The sequence below is a fragment of the Idiotropiscis lumnitzeri genome, chromosome 1 (assembly GCF_059441095.1).
Source record: "Idiotropiscis lumnitzeri isolate Australia: NSW breed Sydney's pygmy pipehorse chromosome 1, RoL_Ilum_1.0, whole genome shotgun sequence".
NCBI lineage: Eukaryota > Metazoa > Chordata > Actinopteri > Syngnathiformes > Syngnathidae > Idiotropiscis > Idiotropiscis lumnitzeri.
Window position 1 is genome coordinate 23,145,378 of NC_142391.1, and position 26,985 is coordinate 23,172,362.

General features: G+C 41.2%; 1 protein-coding gene across 1 annotated transcript in view; it reads right to left on the reverse strand.

Annotated features, from left to right (window-relative positions):
* fras1 (Fraser extracellular matrix complex subunit 1) overlaps positions 1-26,985 on the reverse strand; it is a 122,298-nt gene that overhangs the window by 12,946 nt on the left and 82,367 nt on the right. The window contains exons 27-50 of the mRNA XM_088290094.1: positions 25,417-25,501; positions 21,904-22,227; positions 20,859-21,018; positions 20,008-20,186; positions 17,951-18,067; positions 17,598-17,712; positions 17,372-17,509; positions 16,425-16,457; positions 15,541-15,672; positions 15,305-15,433; positions 14,715-14,974; positions 14,489-14,640; positions 12,649-12,811; positions 12,371-12,503; positions 9,430-9,614; positions 8,427-8,580; positions 7,115-7,381; positions 6,196-6,384; positions 6,008-6,127; positions 3,960-4,139; positions 1,982-2,106; positions 1,021-1,161; positions 396-626; positions 10-123 (exon numbers count right to left, since the gene is read on the reverse strand). Of these exons, the coding sequence (XP_088146220.1) occupies positions 10-123; positions 396-626; positions 1,021-1,161; positions 1,982-2,106; positions 3,960-4,139; positions 6,008-6,127; positions 6,196-6,384; positions 7,115-7,381; positions 8,427-8,580; positions 9,430-9,614; positions 12,371-12,503; positions 12,649-12,811; positions 14,489-14,640; positions 14,715-14,974; positions 15,305-15,433; positions 15,541-15,672; positions 16,425-16,457; positions 17,372-17,509; positions 17,598-17,712; positions 17,951-18,067; positions 20,008-20,186; positions 20,859-21,018; positions 21,904-22,227; positions 25,417-25,501 (3,826 nt within the window). The remainder of the gene's footprint in view (positions 1-9; positions 124-395; positions 627-1,020; positions 1,162-1,981; positions 2,107-3,959; positions 4,140-6,007; positions 6,128-6,195; positions 6,385-7,114; positions 7,382-8,426; positions 8,581-9,429; positions 9,615-12,370; positions 12,504-12,648; positions 12,812-14,488; positions 14,641-14,714; positions 14,975-15,304; positions 15,434-15,540; positions 15,673-16,424; positions 16,458-17,371; positions 17,510-17,597; positions 17,713-17,950; positions 18,068-20,007; positions 20,187-20,858; positions 21,019-21,903; positions 22,228-25,416; positions 25,502-26,985) is intronic.

The following is a 26,985-nucleotide window of genomic DNA, read 5'->3' on the forward strand; positions in this document are numbered from 1 at the left end:
CCGTCTGACCTTGTTGTCCATGTACTCCAGCCACTGTAGTCCGAGGTTGGTGACGATTCTCGGTGTGCCGTCGTCCACGGGGAGAATTTCAATCTTGAACTTTTGCGGTGCTGCCGTCACAACCTAGAATCACGCAATGAAAAAGAAAAGCGGTTCAAATCGATTTGTTTTTTAACCCAGCAGCCTTAGTCTTGTGACCATTTTAGGAAGTCTCATTTTCATGTGACCCTATTAGAAAATCTCGTATTAAAGTTTGTGTCATTTGGAATTTCATATCAATTAAACATGCTTTAATTGGACGTACAATAAGAATTTCGGCGAAACATGCATTTTCAACAATACTGAAAATGAAATCGAGAGTTCACATTTTTGCATTGCATTTGGCGCGCACTTGCCTCCTTGCCGGCGTGGTCCCGCACCACGAAGAGCAGGTTGGTGCCGTCGGCCAGCGTGAAGGCGAAGCTGTCCTGCATGGAGTTGGAGCCGTCGTGGTTGTAGCTGACGCGGTTCTGGTAGACGTCGTCCATGGTGAAGGTGGCGGTGGGCCGGTAGTGCTGCCCGTTGCCCGTGCGCTCGATGGCGCCGTGGCGCGGCGGCTGCACCACCGTGAACACGATGGACTCGGCCTGCCGAGGGAACCAGGCGTTAAATCGAGGAGACTTTCACGCATAAGGAATGTAAAACGGACTCATCGGGCGGGATAGAGGAGCAAGCTTGTATTCATAATTTTAGAAATATAATACTTTGTGAGATGCAGAGGCACTTTTTAATGCCTGCAGTTTTTGTCATTTTCATTGACTACCTTTTTATACAACAAAAAAAACGAGCCTTTAACAGAGAACCCAGCATTGCCAAATATCAACTTTTAAAAGCAGAAGTGCAGAATTTTTTGTACACTATGCCGTGGTTTCACACTAGAATCTGTTATGCCTCTTATGCTCCTTGCAATGCTGCAAATATTTTGGGGTCAAACTTGGTACCTCCGTCTTTCTACGCCCGTACCTTTCACACATCACTAACCTCTGTGTCGGCATCGGTGGCCTTGAGCTCAAACTCGGTGATGGTTTTCCTCACGCCCTCCTGAACGCGCATACCGGGAACGTGGAGAAGGGGGAGGGAGTCGTCCACGGGTCTGATGGTGATGTAGAACGTCTGCGCCACCTGGAGACCATCCCGGCATGAAATTTAGCCAAACAATAAAGGGGATGAGATTACGAGGTAATATTTGGATCCCACCCCCAAAAAAGTATTACTTTTAATGGCCATGATATTTTTGCAGTTGTCATTTACTACACTTTAATACCTTAACCTTTATCAAAAAAAAAAAACACCCTTCAATGCATTTTAATACTGATTTAATTTACTATCCTAAAAAAACAATACCTTGTCAAATCTAATTACCTTTTCCTTGTAATTAAATTGTGGTTCTAATTGACTACTTTTTAATAGCTTTAACCTTAAATTAAAAAAAAATACATTTTAAATTATGTATTTATTATTTTTGATTACTACTTTAAGTTCTACATTTTCTTTTTACTCATTATCTTTCAATACTACTTAAAAAAAAAACAATACCTTGTAAAATTTCATTGACCATTTAATGGATGTTTTATAAGGTTTGAATTTACTATTTGTAATAACTTTAACTTTAGAAAATGCTCTGTAAATCTATGACCTTTCAATACCGGCTTAATTCCGCTTTTTTATTTCTTTTTTTTTTTTTTTTTTAATTTAGTACCTATTAAAAACAATGCCATGTAAAATTCAATTTAGTACCCTTCAGTATCTTTCCATTTTCTTAGTATTTACAATTTTTTATTTACTAACTTTTTTTCTTGTTTATTTAATAACATTTGATATCTTTTTTCCTTCATTTTTTTTTCATTTAATACCTTTTTGTGCTTGTAATAATAATAAAAAAAAACTACTAAAATTCCAGACAACAACATTTTTACAATGTCGTTTTTTTCTTTGTAGTCACCTCATTGGCGCCATCCGACACGGTGAAGGAGAATTGGTCGGTATGCTTTTCCTCTTGGCTGGTGTGAACGTACTGGACGCTGCGGGACGCCAGGTCGGCCTGCGTGAAACTGTCGATTCGCACGCCTGCAAGACGGTAAAAGAAACCAATACTCTTTTTGAAACCAGATTCAGACCCCTCTTAATCTGGATTTAGACTCAGTAGAACATAATACTACGGAGAACAATTCTATTTTGGGGTCAATCTCTACTTTTTGGTCAGAAACCAGTGTTTTTGGTGAAACCAAGCTATGTTCTACAGCTGATTAATAAAGAATATTAAAAGCTACACAAATCCTTTTTTTCCCTGCTGAAAGAGGAGACTCCACTCGCTTGGTAGGTTCTGTGCTAATATTGTAGCAGCACACAATATTCTCCAGGTCTTGAAAGACAGGCAAAATTCTCTGGTTATTTTAGGATCAATTTGATTTTCCTCTGATGGATTCCTGCGATAATTTCACCAATTTTTTACTTGCTTGCAAATCAATTTCCTTCTGCGTCCTTGTCCATTTGCGCCTTGCGTCCTTTCTCATCCTAACGAGACAATAAACTCCCCGCCGAGTAAAAGGAACCACGCTCGCTTATTAACGAGCCCATTTGAAAGAATAATCATCGCTAATTGTGATTGCAATGACGCCGCATCATTCTGCTATTTAGTCACAAGAGGCTACAAGAGGCATTAGGCGTTTTTCACAGGCGCTAATGAGCTGCAGCTGGGTGCTGAAATGTGCTTTTCGGGAGACGGGAGATACTTGACAATATTTATGGTTGAGTTGCACCTCAAAGCCTACTGAGAATGAGAGTGTCCATTTGAAAGCTGTTCATTTTGAAAACAGATGAAGAACTTAAGACAGTTGAAATTTAATTCTGTGACATTTTATTGTCAGCTCTACAGTTCTTAATGGCCAACCTTTTTTTCTAAATCTCATATTGTTGCTGTCCTGTAAAAAACACTTATGTCCATTTTTTGTAGATGAACTGAGTTTCTGCATTACGGATGACCCATTAATGTGAAAATTAAAAAAAAAAAAAAAAATGCAAAATCGGACACGTGTTTTTCCACAGGACAGTAACGAATTGCACAGCATGAACTGCACGTAAGTTTTTTATTTCTTGTTTGTCTTGTGTATGCACATATATCACATATAAATTTACAAAATTAGATACTAAAAATTGTATGTGGTGTTACAGTCTGTGCATTAGCTATATTTTTATGCATGTATGTTTGGACCCATGAGCTTATCTCCATGGCTAGATGCAAATGAATAAATACCAAATAAACACAACACCCAAAGAGCAAAATGATTAACATTTGATTTTGAAAAGTGTCCAACTTAATTAGATCAAGAGTAGAATTCTGTGATGTTGGTTGTCAGCCCGAAGTACACTGTCAGTAATAACTGTTAAAATAGAAGATTCTGAATCATATCCCAAGAGCAGAAACCTGAGGAATTTGGAAGAAACGTTCGACTAAAAAAATTAAAGGTCGAACTTAAAACCTTTTTAATTTCAAACTTTAACTGATTTAGATTTTTCATTAATAAAAAATAAAAGGGGGTATGTAATTGCCCTATTTAAAGCAAAAATTGTATAAATTTTGAATGTTATCCCAAGACAAAAGCCTGTGACTTGACTGAAAAAAGGTCCAGCTCAAGAGAAATCAAGTCAACTCTCAACATGTGTCACCAAATCCCAGATTAACCGATTACGATATTTTCAGGGATAGTTGCTGTATGTCGAGGCAAGAGTCCTGATTTGGATAATTCTGGATTCTAGTAGGTAGCATTAAAGTGGAAACCTTCATTTTTGTCATTAACCCTGTAACCTTTTGGCAAATGTTCAACCTTCTAACAAACACTTAAATGTCTGGATGACTTTTAAATTAAAACAGGAACCTACTGACCTAATGATTTGAAGCACTAATAGAATATTGAGCCTACCGGGTTTGGCAGCATGCTCCAGGTGTCCGAGGCTGGTCTGCTTGGTGAGGCGGAAGAGCAGCTCGCCGGGTTCGCTGTCTTGGTCGCTGGCCGACAGCTGCAGCGTGGTCAGTTTCTTCACAGAGTTCTCGTCCAGGACCAGGCCTTTGTTGACCACCACCGATGGAGGCAAACGGTCTTCTGCAGAGACAAAAACACAACAAGTTCTTGAAGGGGAAGTCAACCCCCCAAAAATATGTTCTATGCGCCTTTACGAGTCTAAACATGGCATTTTGATGAATATTGTTTGTTGAATATGAGTTGAATCCACCCGTTTTAATCCATCTCAGGAGGCGGCCATTATATCACTTTTGTCAACTGAAAATGACATCACAGTTGCTCAGGGTTCAGCTAATGACCAAACACGACTCACATGTTTTCAGAAGCTGAGCCATGATTGATCATTCGGTGAGCCCTGAGCGACTGTGATGTCATTTTCAGTTGACAGCAAGTGGCAAAATCGCTGCTCCCTGAGACAAATAAAAAAGGGTGACTTTTATTGCTTAACTCATATGCCGCAAACGCAACATTAATCAGAATGCCACGTTTACACTAGTGGGCCGGGATTGAAAGTTTTCTTGGGAAGAAATTTTGTTGTTCTATATTTGTATTTTTCCCAGATTTATTTAAATCACATAACATCATTTTGAGGAAACAGTGCAATGTCTGACATTTTGTTCACGTTTCATAAACTGTAAACATTCGCACAATTATTTGTAACTATTATTCATCGCAACACATTTTATAGATTTATGGAAATGTAAAAAAACAGTGTACACTAAAATCTATTCAAATTAAATATTTAAAAAATTACAAATGAATAACTATTTGTAATTTCAATTAATCAAACAGTATTGATTTTTCTGAAAAAGGTATTTACATCATGTAACATCACTTTAAGGAAATGAAAATATGTCTGAAATGTAATTTAATGTCTCACTATGTCAAATAAAATATTAAGTAATTATTTGCTATTTGAATTAAATGTTGTTTAGATTTAGTCTGTTTAAACATTAAATACAATAAAAACAATTTAAGTCATCTAACTATCTGTCTAGTAGATACGGTTCAAATTTTGTAGCAAGATTTCGAGGCCAAATTAGAAGGTGAAACTGACTTTGGGGCCTGAATTTGTTTTACAGCTCAAGGAGGAGTTTCTCTCTTTGTGGAACCACAAAAAATGCCACAAAATGGCTGCTTCAAACTAGAATGAGAGACTCTTTGTCTCGCTTCTTGACGGGATGGCGATGTGTGGGGAGGCGCTGACATGAGCTAAACAAATGTGAGTACATGGATCAACTTGGTCTGAACTCGTTTTAACAGGTATAGAAGTGTGTCAAAAGAGCAACTAGACATTCACCACGTTTGGCATAAGAAAAGGTCACAGCTATCAACAAATCACGTCAAGATCCTTTCTAATCAAATTGTGTACCAAAGCGGCCTAAATCTAACAACTCATTTGCTGACCAATGTTCGTGTCCGCAAGGCAAACTGCCTTTGCGACTGTTGCCAAGTCGATTTTTGAAGGTGGGTGCCTAAAATTGCCCAAATGACCGTGAAATTGGCACTTCAAAACAAAATGTCTTCCTGTGCCTTTTCAGGCATGGCTTCTCGAGACTTTTTTTTTGTGTCATTTCACGCTTTAAATGGATAAGGGCTGAATTTTCAAAACATTCTTCGGACCCCTTAAAAATGACAAAATTGACCCTGAAATTGCCACTTCAACCTGAATTGGGGATATTTGGTTTCAAATCATCCCAAGAGGCCCCGCTGAGTTTGATTAAATAGGAAAAAAAGTGAGAGGGAGAAGATATATATGGACGGACGCAAGCTGTACAAAAGCGGAGAAGATGGAAGCCAGCAAAGATGGAAGACGTGGGTTGGAGACTCGCAGCCGGGCGATGTGGCGGGAAGCGATACGACAGACGCGAATTACGCAAGCATCCAAGGAAGAACCAGCGAGCGAGGAACGATAAGAGGCAATCAGTAGAAATTTGAACTCAACTCACCGAGCACACTGATGAAGAAGGATTGGTCGATGAGTTTGTTGCCTTGCGGGTCCACCAGGTTGAACTTGAACGACTGGCTGCCTCCCTTCTCGCCTTTCTCATGGCTGTACTGCACCAGACCTGCAACCCAAAAAGGACACCAAGGTGCTGAAATAGAAAAAAAATGCTCATCCGAGCTTTTGACTAACCTTTGTTGACGTCTTCCTGTGTGAAACTGCGCACAGGACCCTTGCTGGAAACTTTGTCGAGGCCTCGACTACCGCTGAGCTGGACTTTGCCGCTCGGAGGATCTTTGGTCATGACGTACCGCAGCTTTAGGCTGTCCGAGTCCACGTCGCTCGCCTTCAGGTTCTGCTCAGTGATCTTGGACGAAGAACCTGCAGCGTATGTCAAACATATTTTTTACGGCGAAATCTTGAAATGATTGGCGATTTTTAAAAATGTGTTTAGATTTTTCTTTCATATATTCACTAAGTTTTAATTAGATTTTAATAACACACTTGTTAGTTTTTATTCTTTATTTTTTAAAATATTCCGCTTTAGTTTGGTTTTGATTAGTTATCATTAAGTACTGTGGAATAAAGAAAAGTGCATTGCTGGCCACCTCCCGGCTTCCTGGCCCTTTTTCGTGCGTTTTTTTCCATGATCAAGCGGCACGAATAATAAAACAATGTTTGGATAGATGGATGGATGGTTGAATGCAACATGTCTGCTCAATTTCATATTCATCGGTGGTGTTGGAGGATCTTTTTTTTTCCAAACTTTCCAGAGTATGACGTCCAGGACACCAGCCCAAAATGTCTGCTTTCAATGAAAATGCCACCTTCCTGTTCAAATTCAGTGAGATGTTCTTGAGACTTTTTCATGTGCCCTGATATGATGGCCATTTCCACTAGATGAAATTATTTTCCAACTTTGAAACGTGCGATTCCTGAAATACATCTCTGCTACAGACAAAAACAGACGACACCCTCTTCAATTTCAGGCATCAGTCCTTGAGACTTTTTCATGCATCCTACCAAGATGGAGGCACCCACCAAATGTCATGTCCATGGACATATTTTTTTCCCCAACTTTTTTAACTGAGTAACTAAGCGCCTCGCTCACCGGCCGGCAGCTGCAGGCCTCTGTTGACGGTCATGCGCGGCCCCTCGCTGCGGGTGACATCCATGGTGAAGCGCAGGCGTCCGCTGGCGTGGGCGTGGACGCCGTCAGTGACACTGAAGGCCAACTCGTCCACGCCACCGCTGACCGTCTCGGGCGTGTAGACCAGGAGGCGATCCAGGACGTCCTGGTAGGTGAAGGTGGATCCCTGCGTGAGGACGCGGCCGTTCTCCAGCGGCTGCGAGTAGAACTGACGCCGGCGGAGTTTACCTGAGGTGGTAGAAAGAAAGGATTTCAACAACGTTCACTTGTTACTCCTCGCAAAATATCTGACTTTGCGTTTCTCCGGCATTTCAAATATAACCTGACGAAGAAATGTCTCCCTATTTCTCCTGAGGCAAGGTCGTATATAAACACATTTATATCTGACTTAAGCATTCCCAATTCTCATGCGAAAACAAAAAATCATTTATATGTCGAACGGCCGGCAAAATTCTTTCTGTGTCACGGTTTGAAAATTGATGTAATATCCGTCTTTGCTGGCTGTTGTGTGAAAGTACAATGCAATACATTGTTATTTATATAGCGCTTCCACAAGAGCTGCAAGACAACGGAGCACTTTGTCCCCAAACAGCATTGCTGTATTTTTCTTTATTTCAAGCAAGCACTTTGTTTTTGCTGGTCTTGCTGTGGCAGGTAGGATTGAAAGGACAATTTCGCGGCAAAAACACAGTGTTTGGAGGTCAGCTAATTTGAGTGCGTGTCATGCTGCGTGTGTGTGTTTGAGAAATGGCTGCAGTCAGCTTGCAATGGAATGGATGTCTTATTTTCAACTTTGTGTGCACGTGGATTTCTTAGTTCTGTCCCGGTCATGGTAGATTTCCTGTGTGTTGGTGGATCTACGAATGATAGACATGCCAACCAAATTTCCTGATGTTAATTAAAAAATTTTCAAGGGCTGACTTAAAAACAATAACGTTCCAGAAGGAGTTTCACTATAAACAAGCCTTCTTCAAATCAAAGTGTCTTTCCCGACATGGCTTCTTCAGACTTTTTGTGGGCGTACTCATGCTAGATATGCCTACCAAATTGCATGTTGCTGCTGTAACTCAAACTGGGGGCTGAATTTTAAAAATGTCTTAAAGACTGCTGGAAAATTATCCTTAGATTTTTTTTTGTCGGTCTACACATTATAGACATGCCAACCAAATTCCACGTTGCAAAGTGAAATGAGCTACAAGGGCTGAATTTTCAAAAAACCCGCATTCGACAAAACAACACAATCGCATTGGCTCCAGTGTGGTGTGGTGCTGACCGTAGGATGGCTTCCTTATGACGGTGAACAGAATCTCGTTTTCCGGCGTGTCATGGTCCTGGACACTGAGGGACGCGTTGGTGATGACCACTCCGGAGTTCTCCTCCACGTGGATGCTACTGACTGACACCAGAGGCTCGCTCAGCTGCTTGCCCTGTCGACCGAGCAATAGAGAGAAAGCGACAGAGAGAGAGAGAGAGAACGGCATTAATTTTTATCCGGTCGGCGCGGACGCGGCGTTCATCAGCGGGGCCGACAGGACGTGATCACTCGCACGTTAGCGGGAAGGTCACACTTGACAACATGAATGAATGAAGCCACCTCGTCCAAGGCTTAATAATTTGTCAGCACTGGAGTCAGTGAGTGGCCACCATCCACCTTCATTTGGGGTGCCAGGAAACAGAACATAGCCAGAAATGCATGGGCGTAGACAACCATATTGGATCCCCACTGGACAGCTTCTGGATTAAAAGTGTCACAAAGGTGCCAAAAATGTCACCCATTTAAAAAAAAAAAATTGTTTTTAGATTTGTTGAACTCATTCATTGCCATCGACATTAATATTTATCAATTTGAATTGGACTGATTGCAAATGCTGAATCCATTTGTCAAGAGAGCGGACTCTCACCCACCTAGTCTGTGAAAGTCAGCTTTGTAAACCACTCTAATGATCCCTGTAAATGGCAACATTGCATTGCTTTTGAATAGAAGATAAAGATTAGGCGGCAAGTATCATCTTGTCATGTCAATTACGAGGGAGAGATGCCAGCACGGTGGAAGCCAGACCAGTTCATACACCTCCAATGATGTATGGATGTGTCAAAGAAGGTAGTTAAAAATGTGTGTGGCATTGATGAGAAAAATGGATTGAACACAGGTTGGCGTCAGAACCAAACTATGTCATGGATACATAAGCCATTTATTTGTGACGTTTATGGAACGTACACGTGCCAAACAATCAAAACGTAAATACGGGTTGAATTTGAGCACCCCCGCGCATCACCTGGATGTCGATGTTGACGTCGAAGGCCTCCGTCTGGCTGTGTCCATCGCTGACATAGAAGCTGAAGGTGTCCTGCCGCGCCGGCTGGCCCGCATGCTGCACGTAGAAGATGCGGTCCGACGTCAAGTCCTCCACCGAGAACGGCGTGTCAGGCGTCACTGCTCGCGATCCTCCCACCGATCCGCCTGCTCAGAAAAATCAAACACGGGGGAAGCATTGGAAAATAAATTAATAATAATGTTGATTATTATTTTTAATGTTTTTTTTTTTTTTTTTGGGAGGGGGGACCATTGTTCTTTAAAATCCATGCTCTAAGGCTGTCTAATAGAAAAAGGAGTGCTTTGGCTTGTTGCATCTCGGGGAAGTGACATGATGAGCCATCTTCTGGCATTTATACCCAATTATTAGGGGGCGCGGCGTCAGTTGCTCACTGATTTTTGCAATTCACAACAAAAATGAAAAATGGGGGGGGGAAAAAACACGATTTGCACAACATACCTAGGTAATAAAGTACAAAGTGAAATACTGAATATCAGACAAAGATCCGGTTTAATTTTCCAGAAAGAATCATCAAAACATCTTGTGCATATTTTTGTTTAAAAAAAAAGACAAGATCAGGGTACAAAAAATAATTTCAAAAAACAAGAAAAATGTCCAATTCCATTTTTTTATTAAATACAGTAAAACCCCAGAATGCAATTTGTGTAGGAATGGAAAGCGATATAGAAAGGTAGAAGGTGAACTAAAATGTTTGGGAATTCGGAAAAGACATTTTCAAGTTGGAATGGTCTGAATCTGTTTAAAGATGTTGAAGTAGGAGCTTATTCCATGAAATATTTGTTCAGTTTAAGAATTTCATCCATTTTCATAACATAACATTTTCAGGTTATTCAATACTACGGCAAAAAAAAAAATAAATCACTCCGGGCTCTGTTCATTGTTAGGGGCCCGAAGCGAGTATACTTAGTCATCGTACTGGGCCAGCTTGGGTGAGAGAAAACAGAGTGCTGAAAAGGTGTGCATTTATCAGATACTCTGGTGCTGGAATCTGTCACGGCATCTGACAGCCCGAATGATGGCGGCCTTTATGCATCACTTGGCGAGAAAACAGATGCGGCGAGGTGTCGGTGTCTTGTTTTGACACCAGGTGAGGTAAACCGCTACGCGTCACGTTGCACTTCCATCATCATTTGACTCTGAGAAGGTGAGCGAGAGGAGTCTCTTATCTGAAGAGGAACCTGCCCGGAATCTTAAACAGGACTATTGTGGCATTAAGGGAAAACCAACAAGGGTAGAGGCATGCTGAGGGCTCTGAGGGCTTTATTTAAAAAAATAGTAAAAAACAGGGAATAGTGGGGAGGCTAATGTTGATACAAAAAACAAAGAAAAATCCCCCAAAATTACTGCTTCAAATCTAAATGGCAAATTTCATGTGACTTTTTGCAAATGACCTCTTGAGACGTTTTGTGGGTCTACACAGAATTGACTGAATTAAAAAAAAAAAAAAAAGTTAGCAACAACCTTGAAGATGATCAAACTCGTCCTAAAATCACCACTTTAGAGATATATGGCTGACTTCCAGTGTCTTTTAAGATATGGCAAATTGAGAGCTTTTTGTGGGTCTACTTGTATCAAATCTACCAAATTTCATGTTGCAATGTGAAACTGGTTTCGGGGGTTGAATTTTCAAATCATTCAAAGAAGCCCTTAAATTGAAGACATTTACCATAACATGGCCACCTCAAAGCAAAATGGCAGACATCTTTGTGGGTCTACTCAGATTTACATGCCCACCCAATGTCATGTTACTAAGTGAAACTGACCCGGAGGGCTGAACTTTCCAATTTTTTAACAGAAAATGACGGAATTCAACCTAAACTGTTCACTTCAAAGCAAAATTTCTTTTCGGGCATAGGTTATTGAGACTTTTTGGAGGGTCTACTCATAATATACAGGCCCATCACATTTCACGCTTGGAATGTGGCATGCGATTCGGGAGGTGTATTTTCAAAGAAGCTGAAGGATTTCTGAAATTAGCTGAGTAATTGATCCAAAATTGCCTGCGTCAAAAACAATTGACTGACTTCTTGTGTCTTTTCTGGCATGGCTTCCTGAGTCTACTTGTGATAGGAAATTTGATGTTGCAAAGCCAAACTAGCTTCAAGGGGTGAATTTTCCCCCCTAAATTTTGTGGTTTGCTGTTTATGAGGCTGTCATCAAAGAGGAAATGCGGTGTGACTTTACTGCAGTGTAGTTTCTCCAATTCTGTCTGTAATAGTTTCATTTGACTTCAAGCCTGCCTTCGATATAGTCCATGTTCAGTAATGCAATCTTTCCCCGGTGATGGACTGCTTCAGATTTAAACGAATGACATGTATTTTTCACCAACATTATTTTTGTACATGACGGAAAAGCACTCAGAAAAAATTGAGCTACTGCGCCTTAAAATGTCGCTATGACAGATGACAGCCAACAGCAAGCATTGAAAACGAGATGGAGGATAAGATTTTGGATCGTAATTCGAGGGAATCCCATCGGCTCACTTTAAATTGTCATTTATCGGATTGGAAATTGTGTATATTGTATTATACTGTATCAGATTTTATTTGATTGCAGTTTAATTGGAATAAATCATACATTTGCATGATTTCTATTGTAGATGATGTGAATTACATCATATCGTCATTTTTGTGACTCCTCGTATCATATTGTATTGGAGTGCATCATGATTTGAGTATCATATCCGAATTGTGGTCGTTCGTAAAATATCATATTTTCTCGGAATTGGAGGGAATTGGATGCAATTGTATCATAAATAAAAGACATCATGGAACAATTTTTTTCAAAGCCATAGTGAATCGTCTTCATCAGTAATTTGAGTAAATAACGTCGTCATGACAGATGCACTGAGCTGAAGGTGGCAGAAGGCTGAAGGTTTTACCTTGCTTGGTGTTTTCAATGAATCCGTACTTGGGGGGTCTGACGAGCCAAACCAAAAGGTTCTTCCCGGGCGTGTCCAGGTCGGATACGATAATATGATTGGTTGACAGCAGCACACGACCGCCCTCCTGGACCTACACCAGCAACAACCATTAAAATGGTTACAGCTGTTCCGAGTCCAAAATAACAATAAACATTTCCTGCGTAAGCTGCAACACAGCCCAAATAGTCGTCAAATAATCATACGAATAATAACAGAGTTGCAATGTGCAATGTAACCTTGATTCCGCTGCGCACGGTGACGGCAGGCGGCTGCTTGGCATTGGGTGTGATGGTGATGGTGCACATCTGGTTGTCAAGACGATTGTTGTCGCCGTCGTAGACGACAAAGTGGAAGATATCAGTGACGGGCTGGTTGCCCGTCTCCAATGAAGTGATGTATCTGACAAGAAATTCAAATAACATGAGATCATCTGGCATTATATCTTATGACATCACAGTTGTAGTAAATTACATGGAGTGAATCGTATAGAAGCTTAATTGTTTTTATTAATGTCATATAGTAATAGGAATGGTTGCATAACATTGTAAGTGTAATGAACCTCGAACGCGATGACCAGTCAAAAACAAAATGAGCACACTCACAAGGAGCTATTGTCTAGCGAATGCCATAATTCACTAGGCCACGCCTCTTTAAGGCACACGTTTAACATGTGAATACTACTGTAGAAAAATTGGCTTAGAATGTTTTACTATTCCATTTTGTTGTTTAACAACGGCAAACTAAATAACCTGGACCCAATTAATGGCATTTCAATGGGGAAAACTGATTCGCTATCCATTGAGAGTTGACCATATCCTATCGTGATTGGAGTGAATCGTGAAATATCATCTTGAGAGTGACTAACCAATGGTTGGACTGACTCTTGACCTCATCGTCATCATCATGAATCGTATCGGAATGCATTGCCATTGTAATGACTTGTATCGGAAAAGACAATAACAGCAACGTTGGGAGTGAATTGAATAGTTTTGGAGGAGAGCATATTTCTTTGTGTGGTGCAGATGTTTGTCAATGTTCTACTGTCGAATGGATTTGCCGGACAAGAAAAGGATGAACTTTACAAACTGATTACTCCGTTCACTGACTCTTGTGTTTGAGTGTTTATGGCTGCAGTCTAATTAATTGTGTATTAACACTTTAATCCGCGCTGAGCAAGAAGAGCATTAAATCCATACTGGTGCCATCGTCTCTAATCCAATGTTAATCCGCGTAGAACAATTAGCTACTCTTGTTTTTCTTCGCCACGCATTCAAACTAAGGCAATGGATGATGACGACGTCTCAGGAGGACCTCCTGCTGCTGACGTGGATAAAAACAAGCGGTGGTCAGAGATGACTTTTTATTGTTTTCTTTTATTGCAGGCGATGGTCTCAACAAAAAATGTGTGTTGGTTTTCGCGGCACCAATGTCACATTGATGGGAAGGCCACCCTGGCTGCACTTGAACACTTTGCGTTTTATACAGTTCCTCTAAACTTTTGTATCCAGAAATATCGGACATGTCTTGCTCTTCTAATTGGCATCATTTGGCGTGTTTAGATATTATTTAATATACATTATCGTAAATGAAGTAAATGCTATCGTAATTGCAGCGAATCGCATTGTATAATTGAAGCAAATTGTATTTCATCATAATTGAGTGAGTCGAATGGAAGCACATTGTACCAGGCGTCAGTCTTATCGCATTGTTTACTGACGTGAGTTGTATCGTATCATAATCGGAGTGTACTGTGTTATGAGGAGAATGGGTGATCAATCTGACATTGTGTCCTACTTTAAGTGAATTATCAAATTTTGCACTTTGAAAATCATACCATACTGTAAAGGGAGCGAATTACATTAGATTAGAAAAATATCATAAATGGAGTGGCGCAATCTGTTACATAATTGGAGAAAATCTTATCATAATTGGAGTCATCCAACGGGATTGGAGTGTAGCGACTCGCACTTGGAGCATATCATATCACATTGCGTAGTGATTTAAATAAATCGCGTCTTCCACTGAACCATTTATTGAATTGCGATTTTGTGTTCTTGCTAGCTATTTGGCAGCAACCTGATAGTTCCGCGGTTAATGTCGTCCATGGAGAAAGTGGAATATTCCCTTAGTTCCTGCGGTTCTCGCTGGTCCTCAGTCCTGGTCAGGATGCCGTACATCGGCACTGACACCAGCTGGATGCGGATCTGCTCGTCTGGTGACAAGTCGTCCTACCACAAACAAGTGGAAAGAATATCAGATATATTAGTCTAGCGTTATGATTCATATTGACGGGGCGACTCACCGTGTAGGCTAGATGCGACCGTCTGATGACGGTGCTGCTTCTCTTAGCCACCTCCATGGAAAGAGCAGCGTCTGGATCACGCTGGGGCCCGTTCCCGCCAGCTCCACCGTCGCCACCCAGCACGGCAACCTGCACGGTGGCGGTCGCCATGGAGATGCCGTCGCTGACCGAGATGGTGAAGGCGTCGTCATGACGGGAGAGGCCAGCGTGGCGGTAAAGCAGCGAGTTGTGGGTCACGTCGGCGAAGGTGAAGATGTCGCCTGGTTGAGGGGGCAAAGAGTGAGTAATTCCTGTTTGCACACGCGGGTACAAATACTTTGTCATTGCACTTAAGTAGTTGAAAGTGCTACCACCACCTACCTTGGTACCATGATGACACAAGATGGAAGCTAAACACTTTTTGAAGTCAACTGGTAATAAACACCACAAGACATCCCGACTTATATTTTAACAACGCTCCTCAACTGACTCCCACATAGTTCCTTCATGTTCCGTTATCCCGATGTAAGTTTTTGGGTGAGTCGTGCAAGTGTAGCGCGCGAGTGCTTTTTAGTGACGCACGTCTGCATATGAGACGCGAGGCCTCTCACCGTTAGTCATCCTGACGTGGACGCCAGCCTGGCTTTTCAGCAGCTCCCCGTGGACCGGAGCCTCCACCAGTTCGAACTCCAGCTCGTCGGGAGACGTGTCGGCATCGCTCACCGCCAGCTGCTGGCCGCCTGTGAGCACGTACAACATGCCGAATTGGCAATATTTGACACATATGATGGCAGACAGTTTTAGTTGAAATAATGTCTTTGTGCCAGTCGTGTGTGTTGTTCCCTACCCACGGTGGCCTGCCCGCCCATGCCGACTTCCAGGAGGGGGTCCAGAACCTGAAACAGCGGCGGCTGCTGGTGGTTGGACAGCAGCAGGATGGCAAAGTCTAATTCTGGAGTCGTGTGCTCGCCATCGGACACTTGGCACGCAAACACACACACAAAAAATGCTTTAACATTCATCAAACGCAACACTTTCGGCCAAGCTGTGCCCTGGTGGGGCTGACTTAATAGACATTTGTGTTTTATGGAGCGTTGTCAAAATTTGTTGACATTCTCCACCCACTTGCAATGACAAAAACGACAAGAATTTAGGCTGGCCCATCTGTCTACGATACGAGGCTTGAATTTGATCACAATCTGTCAATAGCTCACTTTTGAAGGAATTCTGGAAATGGCTAAAATGACCTAAAATGGCAGCTTCAAAACAAGCTGGCAGACTTCCTGTGATTTTTCAGGTGTAGCTTCACATCAGTATTTTGTTGGTCTCCTCTTGATCGACATGCCTAGATAAGTTCAAGTTGCTAAGTAAAATAGGCTTGAGGGTCAGGATTGTCAAGCAATTTCAAAGGAACCCACAAATGTCCAAAAATGGTCTACTCATAAACCTAGTTGCAAAATCTGCTATGGGAAGGTGGATTTGGGGGCTGAATTTAGAAAAAAAAAAAAAATCACAAAAACAGACAAGTATAAAGACATTCAAAAATGCAAAAATTCTGATTGTATAAAACGCAAATGAGCCAGCCAAGGTGGGGCCAAGCCAAAAAGATGAGCGACAGAAGCTCGGAGAGTGGTGAAGATGAAAGCGGCATGAAGGAAGAAACAAGAAAGAGGAAGGAGAAGATTAAAGTGCTTTGAAGGCAAACAGCAGGTGGCGCTCTTTTTGATTTACCTGTGAAGTAGACACTCAATGACTCTGGCAGACCTGCAGGCGACAATAAGTGGAGAAAAATATGTTCACAAACTCAATAATTGTCCAAAAGTGCTGTAAAAATAATATATGTGAATATTTGAAATATTTCAAGATAGAAATATTCATGTCAAATGATAAAATTGTTTTCTTATGTGTATGAAGAATGAATTGGATTCATAAATAATGTGATTGAACACAGGCATGGAAATAAGCTTAATTTTTAAAATAGCTTCACGGATTTTTTTTAAAAAACGAATTCTATGACACTTTTTAAAATTTCCAAGTAGCATAAAAAATGAAAATTAAAATAACATTTTTTGCACATGTATTTTTGTGGATTCTGTGTCACACTGATAAATAAAATAAACTTTGATTAAAATAAATAATTTGGTAAAAAACAACTTTTATTTTTTAACATAAAGTTTAAAGAGAGAGAGAGAGAGAGAGAGAGAGAGAGAGAGAGTTTTCATTTATTAATGGCATAGCCTTGAGAAAAGTTTCTCAGAAATTATTAACATTTGACTCGCAACATCCTCCACCTTGGTAGCCTAGCATTAGCATTTCAAACGCAGTCGTGTCACGGCAAGAGGCAGATAAAAGGCTAATAAAAAGCTGATTAAAACGTGGAACCTTTGACGGCAAATATTCCACAAAATAATTGCGGGGATGGAAATGAATAACAATGAGAGAATTTAACACCCACAAAATGTTAGATGATCAAATACATGAGCTGTATTTTTTTTAAAAAAACAGCAAAACAAATAATGTTTGATTTTAATTGCAGGGTATCAACACTTTAACACTGTCAAATGTTTTTTTGGAGAGTCAAATATTTATTCCACCCCGCAAAACTGAACTGCATCATCGCGATGCCCGTGAGGAATAATTTAAAGTTGCAAAATAATGCATGTGTGTATGGTTCCTACCAATGAAGGAGTACTGGTAGAGCTCTTGCAGGTGCGAGGGGGCCTGAGGGGGCCTGTAGACGATCTTGCCGTTGTCCACGTCCGCCTGCGTGAAATGTCTGACCGCCGTGTATGGCCTGTCTCGGTGTTCGATGGCGCCTGATGAACCGAGGGAGAAGAAGGGAGATCGTATGCACTGTAAATATGTCAAAGGGAAGAAAAGGCTCCATGTGCGTGCGTGAGAGACCTTGTCCGGTCGGTAGTGGTTTGGTGATGTTGTAGATGAGACGATCACTGGGGGTCTCGGAGTCCATGAAGGAAAGAGCCGAGGGCGTAATCTCGGTCAGGCGATCCTCGACAGCCTGTTTCCACGCATGATCACACAAGGTGGTCAATTGTGAGTTAGCCATCGGGCTATTTGAGCCTACAAGCAATCGGACAAAATCACCAGGAAAATGGCCCGAAATGGCAGGCTTTCTGTCTTTTCTGAAAGCTTGACTTTTTTTTTCTCGGGTCTATCCATACTTACAAAATGTCATGTGGGTAAGTCAGTGTAGTGTTGTGATCGACATTTGACGAGAAAAACGTGTTTGGCCTCACCGTGACCTGAAGATCGCAGTCCGGGTCGAGTTGAGGGAATCCGGGGATTTGCGGTAAGACTCCGATGTTGAACGTCTGCGGTTCACTTTGCCTGACAGCAGCTGCTTCCGTCGACACCTGAGGAGATAAAAATATAAAATATCTTCCCTACAACTATCTCGGTAGAGAATGTCTCCTCAAAATGACCCTTTTATGACCTGTTCAAACCAAAACGGATTGTCGTTTCGTAATGACAAAAAAAGAAAAAAATCACGTTGCTAACTGAAACTGGCTTCACCGGGCTGCATTATCCAAACTCTCTCAGGGTTCGATTCCGGCTCTGGGCTTCCTGTGTGGAGTTTGCATGTCCCCCCTGTGCCTGCGTGGGTTTCCTCCCAAGTGACACTTTTTTGTGGATTTATTGATGTTTGACATAGCTGCAAAATAGAAGCTTGGCAAAACACAATTTCCTGCCACTTCAATTTTGTCCTCTTCAAACTTGGGACACATGTAGTCGGTTGACAGCTGAATACAATTTGTTGACAATCTTTCAGTCGTTACAAGGTGACAAATTGAAGTGTACAACAGCACATGGACTCATATGTCAAAGGAAAATGAAATGCTCTGCAAATCACAAAATATTTTCTAATATAATCAAACAATGGCCGAAAAAAAGTGTATTTTGTCTGAAAAGGACGCTTTTCATCCACTGTGAGTGAACATTGATATATAGAAAACAAATTAAAAAATAAATATCTATTCAGATGGGAACTTCAAGGTTTGCACATTTCTATAATTAACACACATGAATAGGAATTGGTTCGGAGTGTTGAGCATGATTATTGTTGCAAAGGCTGAATTGTTTGTTGTGAATGGATGGACAAGTGGGAATATTTGGTCGTATCGCAGGCCGTGGAAAAAATAATATTTTGAAAGAAAACTCGCGGGTGCATTCATCTAATTAAGACACCTTAATAACGCTTGCCGACAGCGTGGAGCATAATCATCTTTGCGAGGGCTGAATTGATTGCTTTGGATGGACGGCTGCTTATCGACTCCTGCGGTGCATTCTTAAATCAGCCCATTAGAAAAAAATAAAAATAAATGAATAAAAAAAATTCCCTTTAATCACTTCCCCTTTCAAGCACAGGCGAGGCTTCCAGGAATTTGACGGCATCAAATTGAAGAGACACTCGAGAGTTGTCGTTTGAACGGCAGCAGCAAGTAATTAAAATCAATTTGTGGCAAAAAAAAAACCAAAAAAAAAAACAAGCATTGGCAGACGCTTGATTCGATGGAGCTGTAAAGCGTTTTTTGGCTGCTTTGTCGTGTTGACAATGAAGAGACTGGCAGGAATATGCTGCAGCGCCCGTTTATAACGTGGGTACGCTACGGAACCAAGGGAGGTCTGGAAAGCAGCCCTCTTGAAAAATTGCACTTTTCAACCACAATGCATTTGAACAGTATAGGATGGTTGACTGATGAGCGCTGTATGCTTCAAATGCCACTACATGGCAGTCATGTATAGTGGAAGTTCGGCATTGTCAAACTATAAAGTGGAAAATCCATTAGCAGCCACTGCTTTGATAGAGTGCAGCTTTAACAGACAAAAAAATCGTGTGGAGTCTACTCAAAACACCCCTCTGTACAGTACAGTCCAGTAGTTATCAATGTCTGTTTGTTCCAGATTGTCCACTGTTATTTACTGGTGCTGTGACGCAATCAATGTATGTATTTCCAGTTTTTGTGGTTAAGCGCCGCCCATGTTGGCAGGGGCAACGTTTCCATAAAAGGCAACGAACAGTATGTCGTCTTTACCTATTCCTATTCAGATTCTTGGCGCGTACACTTTACTGGAACTTGCTATATACAGTTCTGGAGTGGTTCCCAACCACCGGTTCGCGGGCCATTTGGTACTGCGCTACAGAGATGGACTCATTTTTGAAGTAGAACATATACATCTTGATCTCAATGTCCGTCATCACTAACCCAACACCCTTTTGGTAATTAAAACAAACAAACAAAAAAAAATCTGTCAATGAAGCGGGATCACGAGCATCTCCGACATTTTCACTGACCTGGAAGCGGAAGGAGTCGGCCGGGGTCCCGCTGCCGAAGTGTCGGTACCACACGGTGCCGTCGTCCACGTCCTGCTGGGTGAACGAGCTGGTGGCGGTAAAGCCTCGGTCGTCTGTCAGCGTCGGGTTCCAGCCTTCGGGCGGACCATCGGCAGGCATGGACACCAGCACTACTTCACCTGCATGGAGAAAGAGGACCACTTATGTTCCATATTTAATGTCAATTAACTTTTAGATCTGATTTAAAAATCCAGTTATGCTGTGGGTCAAACTGATCCCTCTTGTAGTCTAAAATCAAAATGACATTATCTTGGCAGTTTTTCATTCTTTCATTAATCATTTGTCTTAACGTCTAAATATAGAACGGGTCAAATTAACCCATGAACATTTTTAGTTGAGAAATGAACAAAACATACTAATATACCTCTCATCTACATATTTACATAATATTTATTTTTGCTGCTGGGTTGGGCTTCTCAGGAACATCCAGGTTGACCCACAACAAAACAAAGATTTTAACCTCAATTTTAGCATACGCTGACCCTACCCCACATCATGCAAAATGTCTAACGTTCTTGTTTTGGATGGATCCTCACAACCAGCAAAAATGCTGTCGGGTCAATCTGACCCGCCAAATAACAGGAAGGTTTTAATGGCTATACAGTTCTGATGTTGTATTTTTAAAATCATATCTAATGGATGCACATCACATTTAACCCGCCTGTTATAATCAATGATCCCGGGTCAATTTGACCCGCAACATTAGCTTTCAATGCCTACAAACCTCTATTGTAGCACATTATTTAGACACTCTGAGTGGAGCATGTTTTTGCCTGATAATTTCTTGTTACCGTATTTGGGCAGCCCGTCAGAGTCCAGGATGGTGTAAAAGATCTGGTCTGCGCTGACGCCCTCGTAGTGCGCCTGCAGCTGCTTGCTGCCGAGTCTCGCCATTCCGCCCCCTTTCACCCACGTTACCGGGATGGAGCGCAGCACAGGCGAGTCGTCCACCTTAAAAAAAAAAAAAAAAAGAGCACACTCAAATTTTGAAAACAGACTTTGTTGTTTTTTCTCCAAAACCCTACAAATGGTCCAGATGGTTCAAATTGAAAAAAAATAATAAAAAAGTCAAACCTTCTGGTGGTGTGCTAGTGAATATAGCCTAGCATATGGCACGCGCTGACATGTTGTCACAGGGAATGTTCATGAAGCGAATGAGCAGGAACAACTTTCAACCAATCAGGACGAAGTTTTAAGAGGTTGGTTTCAAGACACCGATAGGGTTTCAAGTAAAGCTTATGGATGACAAGTAGGGCTTCAATTTAAGATAACAAGAAAAAGAAGCTATTAGGTTTTCAAATGAGTTTCAAGAGAGAATATGGGTTCAAGACAAAGTTAGAATTTTATGTTGGGGTTCAACAGAGGTGAAGGGTTCCAGCAAAGCTTGAGGTAGGGTTTTAACACAGGATTAGGGTCTCACGCAAACATTAGGGTCTCAATTTATTAACCATAAATTGAATGGGTTTTAAATCCGAATTTCAAGTTTTCCAATTAGGGTTTCAAGATAAATATAGGCTTTGAATTTGGATTTCGAGGCATGATCAACATTCCAGTTCAGATTTTTCAAGCATGTGTCAAGGTTTCAAATCTCGGTTAGGGTTTGAAGATTTGGCTTTGTAATTGGGGGTTTAAGAGAGGGATTACAATTAGGATTTTAAGCAAAGATGTGTGCCTAAAATGATGTTGTCAAGTAAAGGTCAATGTTTCAACGCAGGCAATAAATAGGGGATCAAATTAGGGTTCAAGCAAATGCTATGTTTTCAAGCGAAGGATCGCGTTTTTAGACAAGGGTACATTTTCAAATTCGGGTTGCAAGCCTGTGGTCATGTTGTCTACCTTTTGACTAATGCGCACTTGAAGCAGAATATTCTGGTAGCTGTGTCCGTCGTTGACCTGCAGCACCATGTGGTCTTGCGCCTCCCGCGAACCGTCGTGTATGTACTGCACACGCTCGCGAGAAAGCTCCTCCAGCTTGAAGCGGCTCAGCGATCGGTCGCCGAGGACGTGCGTCAGCCGGCCGTGGCGAGGAGCCTCCAGAAGCATCAGTAGGACATCTGCCGGGTTGTCAGTATCGTCCACCAGAAGAGTGGACTTGGTGATAGTTATGGCCTTGCCGGGACCCTCCACCAACAGGGGCGATAACACCATCACCCTTGGAGGCTGCAAGTCACAAACAGGACGCCGGGAGAAAATTATTTACCGGGGAAACTTCACACCCAGTATATCCAATTTTTTTCTTTCTTAGTGTTATTTCCTAATGTTTGTCTTCCACATACAATATACCGTGTATATGTATATTTAGAGGTTGTTGGCTGTCGATCAACCCGTTCACTGACTGCACCTGTGCACTTTGGGGACAGAGACTCTCCACGCTTTGCTTTCTCGCCATAGGTAACCATGAAATTATACACCTTTCAGCATTATTGTAAAACAATGTATATATATAGATGAGAGAGAGAGAGAGAGACAGAGAGAGAGAGAAAGAGAGAGAGAGAGACAGAGAGAGAGAGAAAGAGAGAGACAGAGAGAGAGACAGAGAGAGAGAGAGAGAGAGAGACAGAGAGAGAGAGACAGAGAGAGAGAGAGAGAGAGAGAGAGAGATCCTCCTATTTATCTCCTGGACTTTCTTCTTTCCTTGTGTTTTTATTGCTCTCTTGTATTTTCTTCTGATCTTTCTTGGTGTTTCCTCACTTTTTTTTTTTTCACAGTTTTCCCAGTGTCACCTTTGTGTACTTTTAGCTGCTTCTGATGTTATTCTTCCAGGAGTTTTTTTTGTGTTTTTTCTGATGTCTGCTCGTGCTATTTCCCAGACTTTTTGATTATTTTTCCATTGCGTTTACTAGATGTTTTCCTCTTTCTTTATGGTATTTTTTCCCGAGTGTTTCCGTGTCTTATTCGCATTTTTATGTCTTCATTTGTATTTCATCCTGGTGTCACCTCCCCATCTTTCTTAGCGTTTTCCCTGGTGTCCCTCAGTGTTTTCTGCTATTATTTTTCCCAGAGATTTCAGGCGCTTCATTTGTGGTGTTTCTGCATATTTTTCCTTTTGATTTGCACGTGCTTTCCCCTGCTGTTCCCAAGTGATTTCCAACGTGGTGCAAAAGTTCCTTAAATTCTGGCTGCGCTCCAGTGGTTGGCGGTGATGACAGCTTGAGCAAAAGGTTCACGCAGAGAAGAACAAGCTGGCGCCGCGGAGGACCATGATCACACACAAACACGCACAAAAAAAAAAAAAAAAGAAAAAACGGCATCTGAGTGAGCCACTAAACAAAGCAGGAACACACTGAAGGTCCGGTGACAAATTTCTTCACTTTGGAGCAATTATCTCCAGCAGACAGACAACCGAGCCCCCCGGGCAACCACCCAAATCCCGACTTGTCTTCCCACTGCAGGAAAACAAAGAGTGTGTCAATGTGTGCGCGCAAAGACACGCCAACTCACAAAAAGGCAAACAAGTAAATCTCCTCCTGAGGCAAACAAACACTCAATGCAGGAGGCTTGACCTTGTCTCAGAGACCTGCAGGTAAGTGAGACAAGAGGAGGGGTTGATGCTTGGGAAAGAGCCGTCATCAGCCCTCATGGGGGTGTAAAATCCTTCCTGTGCATGCTGCCGGCTTCCTGGGATGTTTGTTTTTCTTTGCTTGCAAGCTGTGAGGTCTTTGAATGCACTGCAGGAGGACTCGTTTACAACCGCTTTTAATGCACTTTATGGATAAGGCAACACACTCACACACACAGCGTTGTTTAAAAAGTGAATTCACTGTATAAGCTACTGAATTAATTTAGGCAAATGTCAAATCAACGTTTATATTCCTCAACTAGAATCTGCCACTGACATTTCTGTACGTCTTTTTTCAATAGATAAGTGTCAAAGAGGTTCTGGCCCTAACTTTGTAATTCTTTGTAAATCACAGTAATGACTAACAGATGTCGGTAGATGGCAACATTGCATCACTTTGGAGTTGAGTTCAGCACAGCTTTTGAGTAGAAGAGAAAGAAAAGACAGCGAATCTTGGCTTGCCACGTCAATCGTGAGAAAAAAAAAAACGGGTTGGAAGTCGGTAAGAAGTTTAGGCACCGTTTAACCGAGCCTTGTAGTCAGTCAGCACAACTCACGGCGCATTTCTTAGTTTTATAATATGCAAACACTATTTTGCCACAAAAATCCCTTTCGCAGTTTTGGTTTGGCTAAAGTCACTGTTCTGCTTCACATGTTTCTTTCTCCAACAAGCTAATTTTATCGACTTTTTGTTCATAAACCCATATTTTTAGAGAAACCAATCCATGATCTACTGCTGATTAAAGAATGGGGGAAAAAAGGTGAACACAACCTTATTATTGTCTGGTGAAAGAGGACAATCTATTTTTCTTTTGGTAGGTTTGGTTCTGATCTTGTCACAGAACAAAATATTCCGTGGGTCAAAATGCTCTCAACATAAGGACGCCTGCTTTGAAAAGATTTGGCAGTGAACTTCCTTACTTACGCCAACACGCAATTTAAATCAGAGTTGTTCAATGTCCTCGTTGCCAGGTAAGTTTCCCGTCACTTTTGAAGCTCCTGCAACTTGACGATGTTGCTAGGTTATCAGACTGTGAGATGCTTTCATTCCCGGACGCACTAAAATGGCTGCTGGCAGCGTTTGCGACAGATATTTCAATCAAGCCTTTCATCTTTCTCAGCCGTGTTGCTGTGTTGTAGGCGGCAGCGCAACGTGAGCGCAAAGCGCATTTTGCCGCTTTCTTTTTATTTCTTCTATACATCTAAATCTTGGCTATATTCCATGTAATGTTGACCCCCATCACACGGGCCGATTCATATCCTCCAACTGGCTGGCCTGCATTTGCATGCTAAGCGAATGCGCTGACTGCGCAACCTTTGCCTTTTTTTTTGTTGTTGTTGGGGTTGTTGAAGCGATGAAGACATTAATAAAAAGACATCTGATAACCTTCCTCCACTGGAGAGCGAAGGTCCCATCAGCGTTTGTGGTGTGGGGCACAAGAAGCACTTGCAATCCTCCACGAAGGGTAAAAAACACACACTCGGAAATTTCAACGGATGCAATTTACACTCTTGGGGATCCTGTCGAAAAGGCTACAATTCCTCGCTGTATTTCAAAAGACACACGAGGGAAAAGGGACATTTTCAGGAAAAAAAAACTTCAAAGTGGAGATGGAGATTACAATTGTGATTAAAATAAGGTGGGGAACATGTTTGTGGGGTACAGTATGCCAGAGAAAAATGCCCGTGAAATCTATTTCAATTTTACTTTTCATTTTTGACAACAGCAACAACATAAACTAAAATTGTGTATGAATTTTGGTGTGTGTGTGTGTGTGTCCATGTCTCACCTGCATTGAGAGTGCTTGAACTTGAATTGTTTCCGCTTGAGACGTCAACTGAGGGTCAGCCGCTCGCAAAGTGAATTCGCCAGTCCTACAGAGGATGAAAGAAAATACATGAATTCACCAGTCACAAAATGTATTTTTTTACGAGGTCACGTGAGGAACAAAATACAGGATTTGGCCAATTCTAGCGAGAAGGAAAACATAAAATACAATACAAAACTGTATTTATCTTGCGCATTTCACAACAGCTGGAGCTGTAACAAATCGCTTTCCATATGCTGTAATATAAACTGGCAGCAAATTTCCCATTTAAGTACAAGTCAGGAAAAATGACACAAACATGCTCAATATTTTTAGTAAAAAATAAAATAAAAAATTCACCATTTCTAGTTTTGAAAAAAAATTTAAATATGGTAAATTTCTACATTTTTTTCATATTGGTCCGTTTCCACTTGGTGTCTTATTTGTATGCAATATTAACTACTGATAATTAAAAGCATTGAAAGTAGCTGGAGAAAAAAATCCATGAGTGCTTTTAAACACCCCAAATTATACATTTTTAATACATTTTTAACAATAACGTGACAATATTAGGGCTGGGTACATTTGAGTGGGCTTGTTTTGTTGAAATCGATCAATCACAGCAGCAGAAAGCTTGTCAAAAATGGAAGTGAATTTGCACACATGTTAATGTCTACCTAAAGCACGGGTCTTGTTGGCTCTTTGTTTCATTTATTGCATCACTCATGGCTCTTAGACCTTTGCAAAAGAAAATAGTTGTGAAGTTTGCGCTTCTTCGCTTTTTGTATGGTTTGCATGACAACGGAATTTGATGTGCATGTCTATGGGGATAAACGTAACAAATGCAATGAATTTGCAATCTAGGATTTAAAATGATTGTTTTCTTCTTGCTAGGGGGGCGTAACAGAAAATAATTGAGAAGCGCTACAAAATACCAACAACAACAAAGTCATGTTTGGGAACTCAAGCAAAATGGCTTTTGTCTATTTTTTCTGAAAGTAGTAGGCAGTTTGGTAGATCCAAATATTCCACCTCACAACTACCATATGTTGATATCACAAGGTCCAGTTAAAAAAAAACTATTTTGCCATTTCAAGTGTGGAATAAAATAAAGTCCAACAACGTATCTGTTCCAATGACAAACAAAAATGCACTTGCTAATTCTTTGCTAAAAACTTCCTCGTGTTACTTTCAGTACTTTCACGCCAATGAGGAATTTCAGTGCAAAAAGACAATGACTCCAAAAATAAAGTTGACTGAGATGGGGCAGTAGACAGTTGGAGGATTTCAATATGTGTAAAATGCAATAAAATAGCCCATACCACATCAGAACTTGTGAGGAGAAAAAAAAAAAATCAGGTTTTCATCTGCTCTAACAAGAAACAAAATAAACACTTGACGATTCAAATGCACCGGTTCTGGTAAGGGAACAAGACAAACATTTTCTAGTTCGAGTGAAAATGAAAACACGATTTTGCCAGTTCAAGTGAGGAAGAATATAAAACAATTTCACTGTTTTAAATGAGATAGAAAAACATGAATTCACCAGTC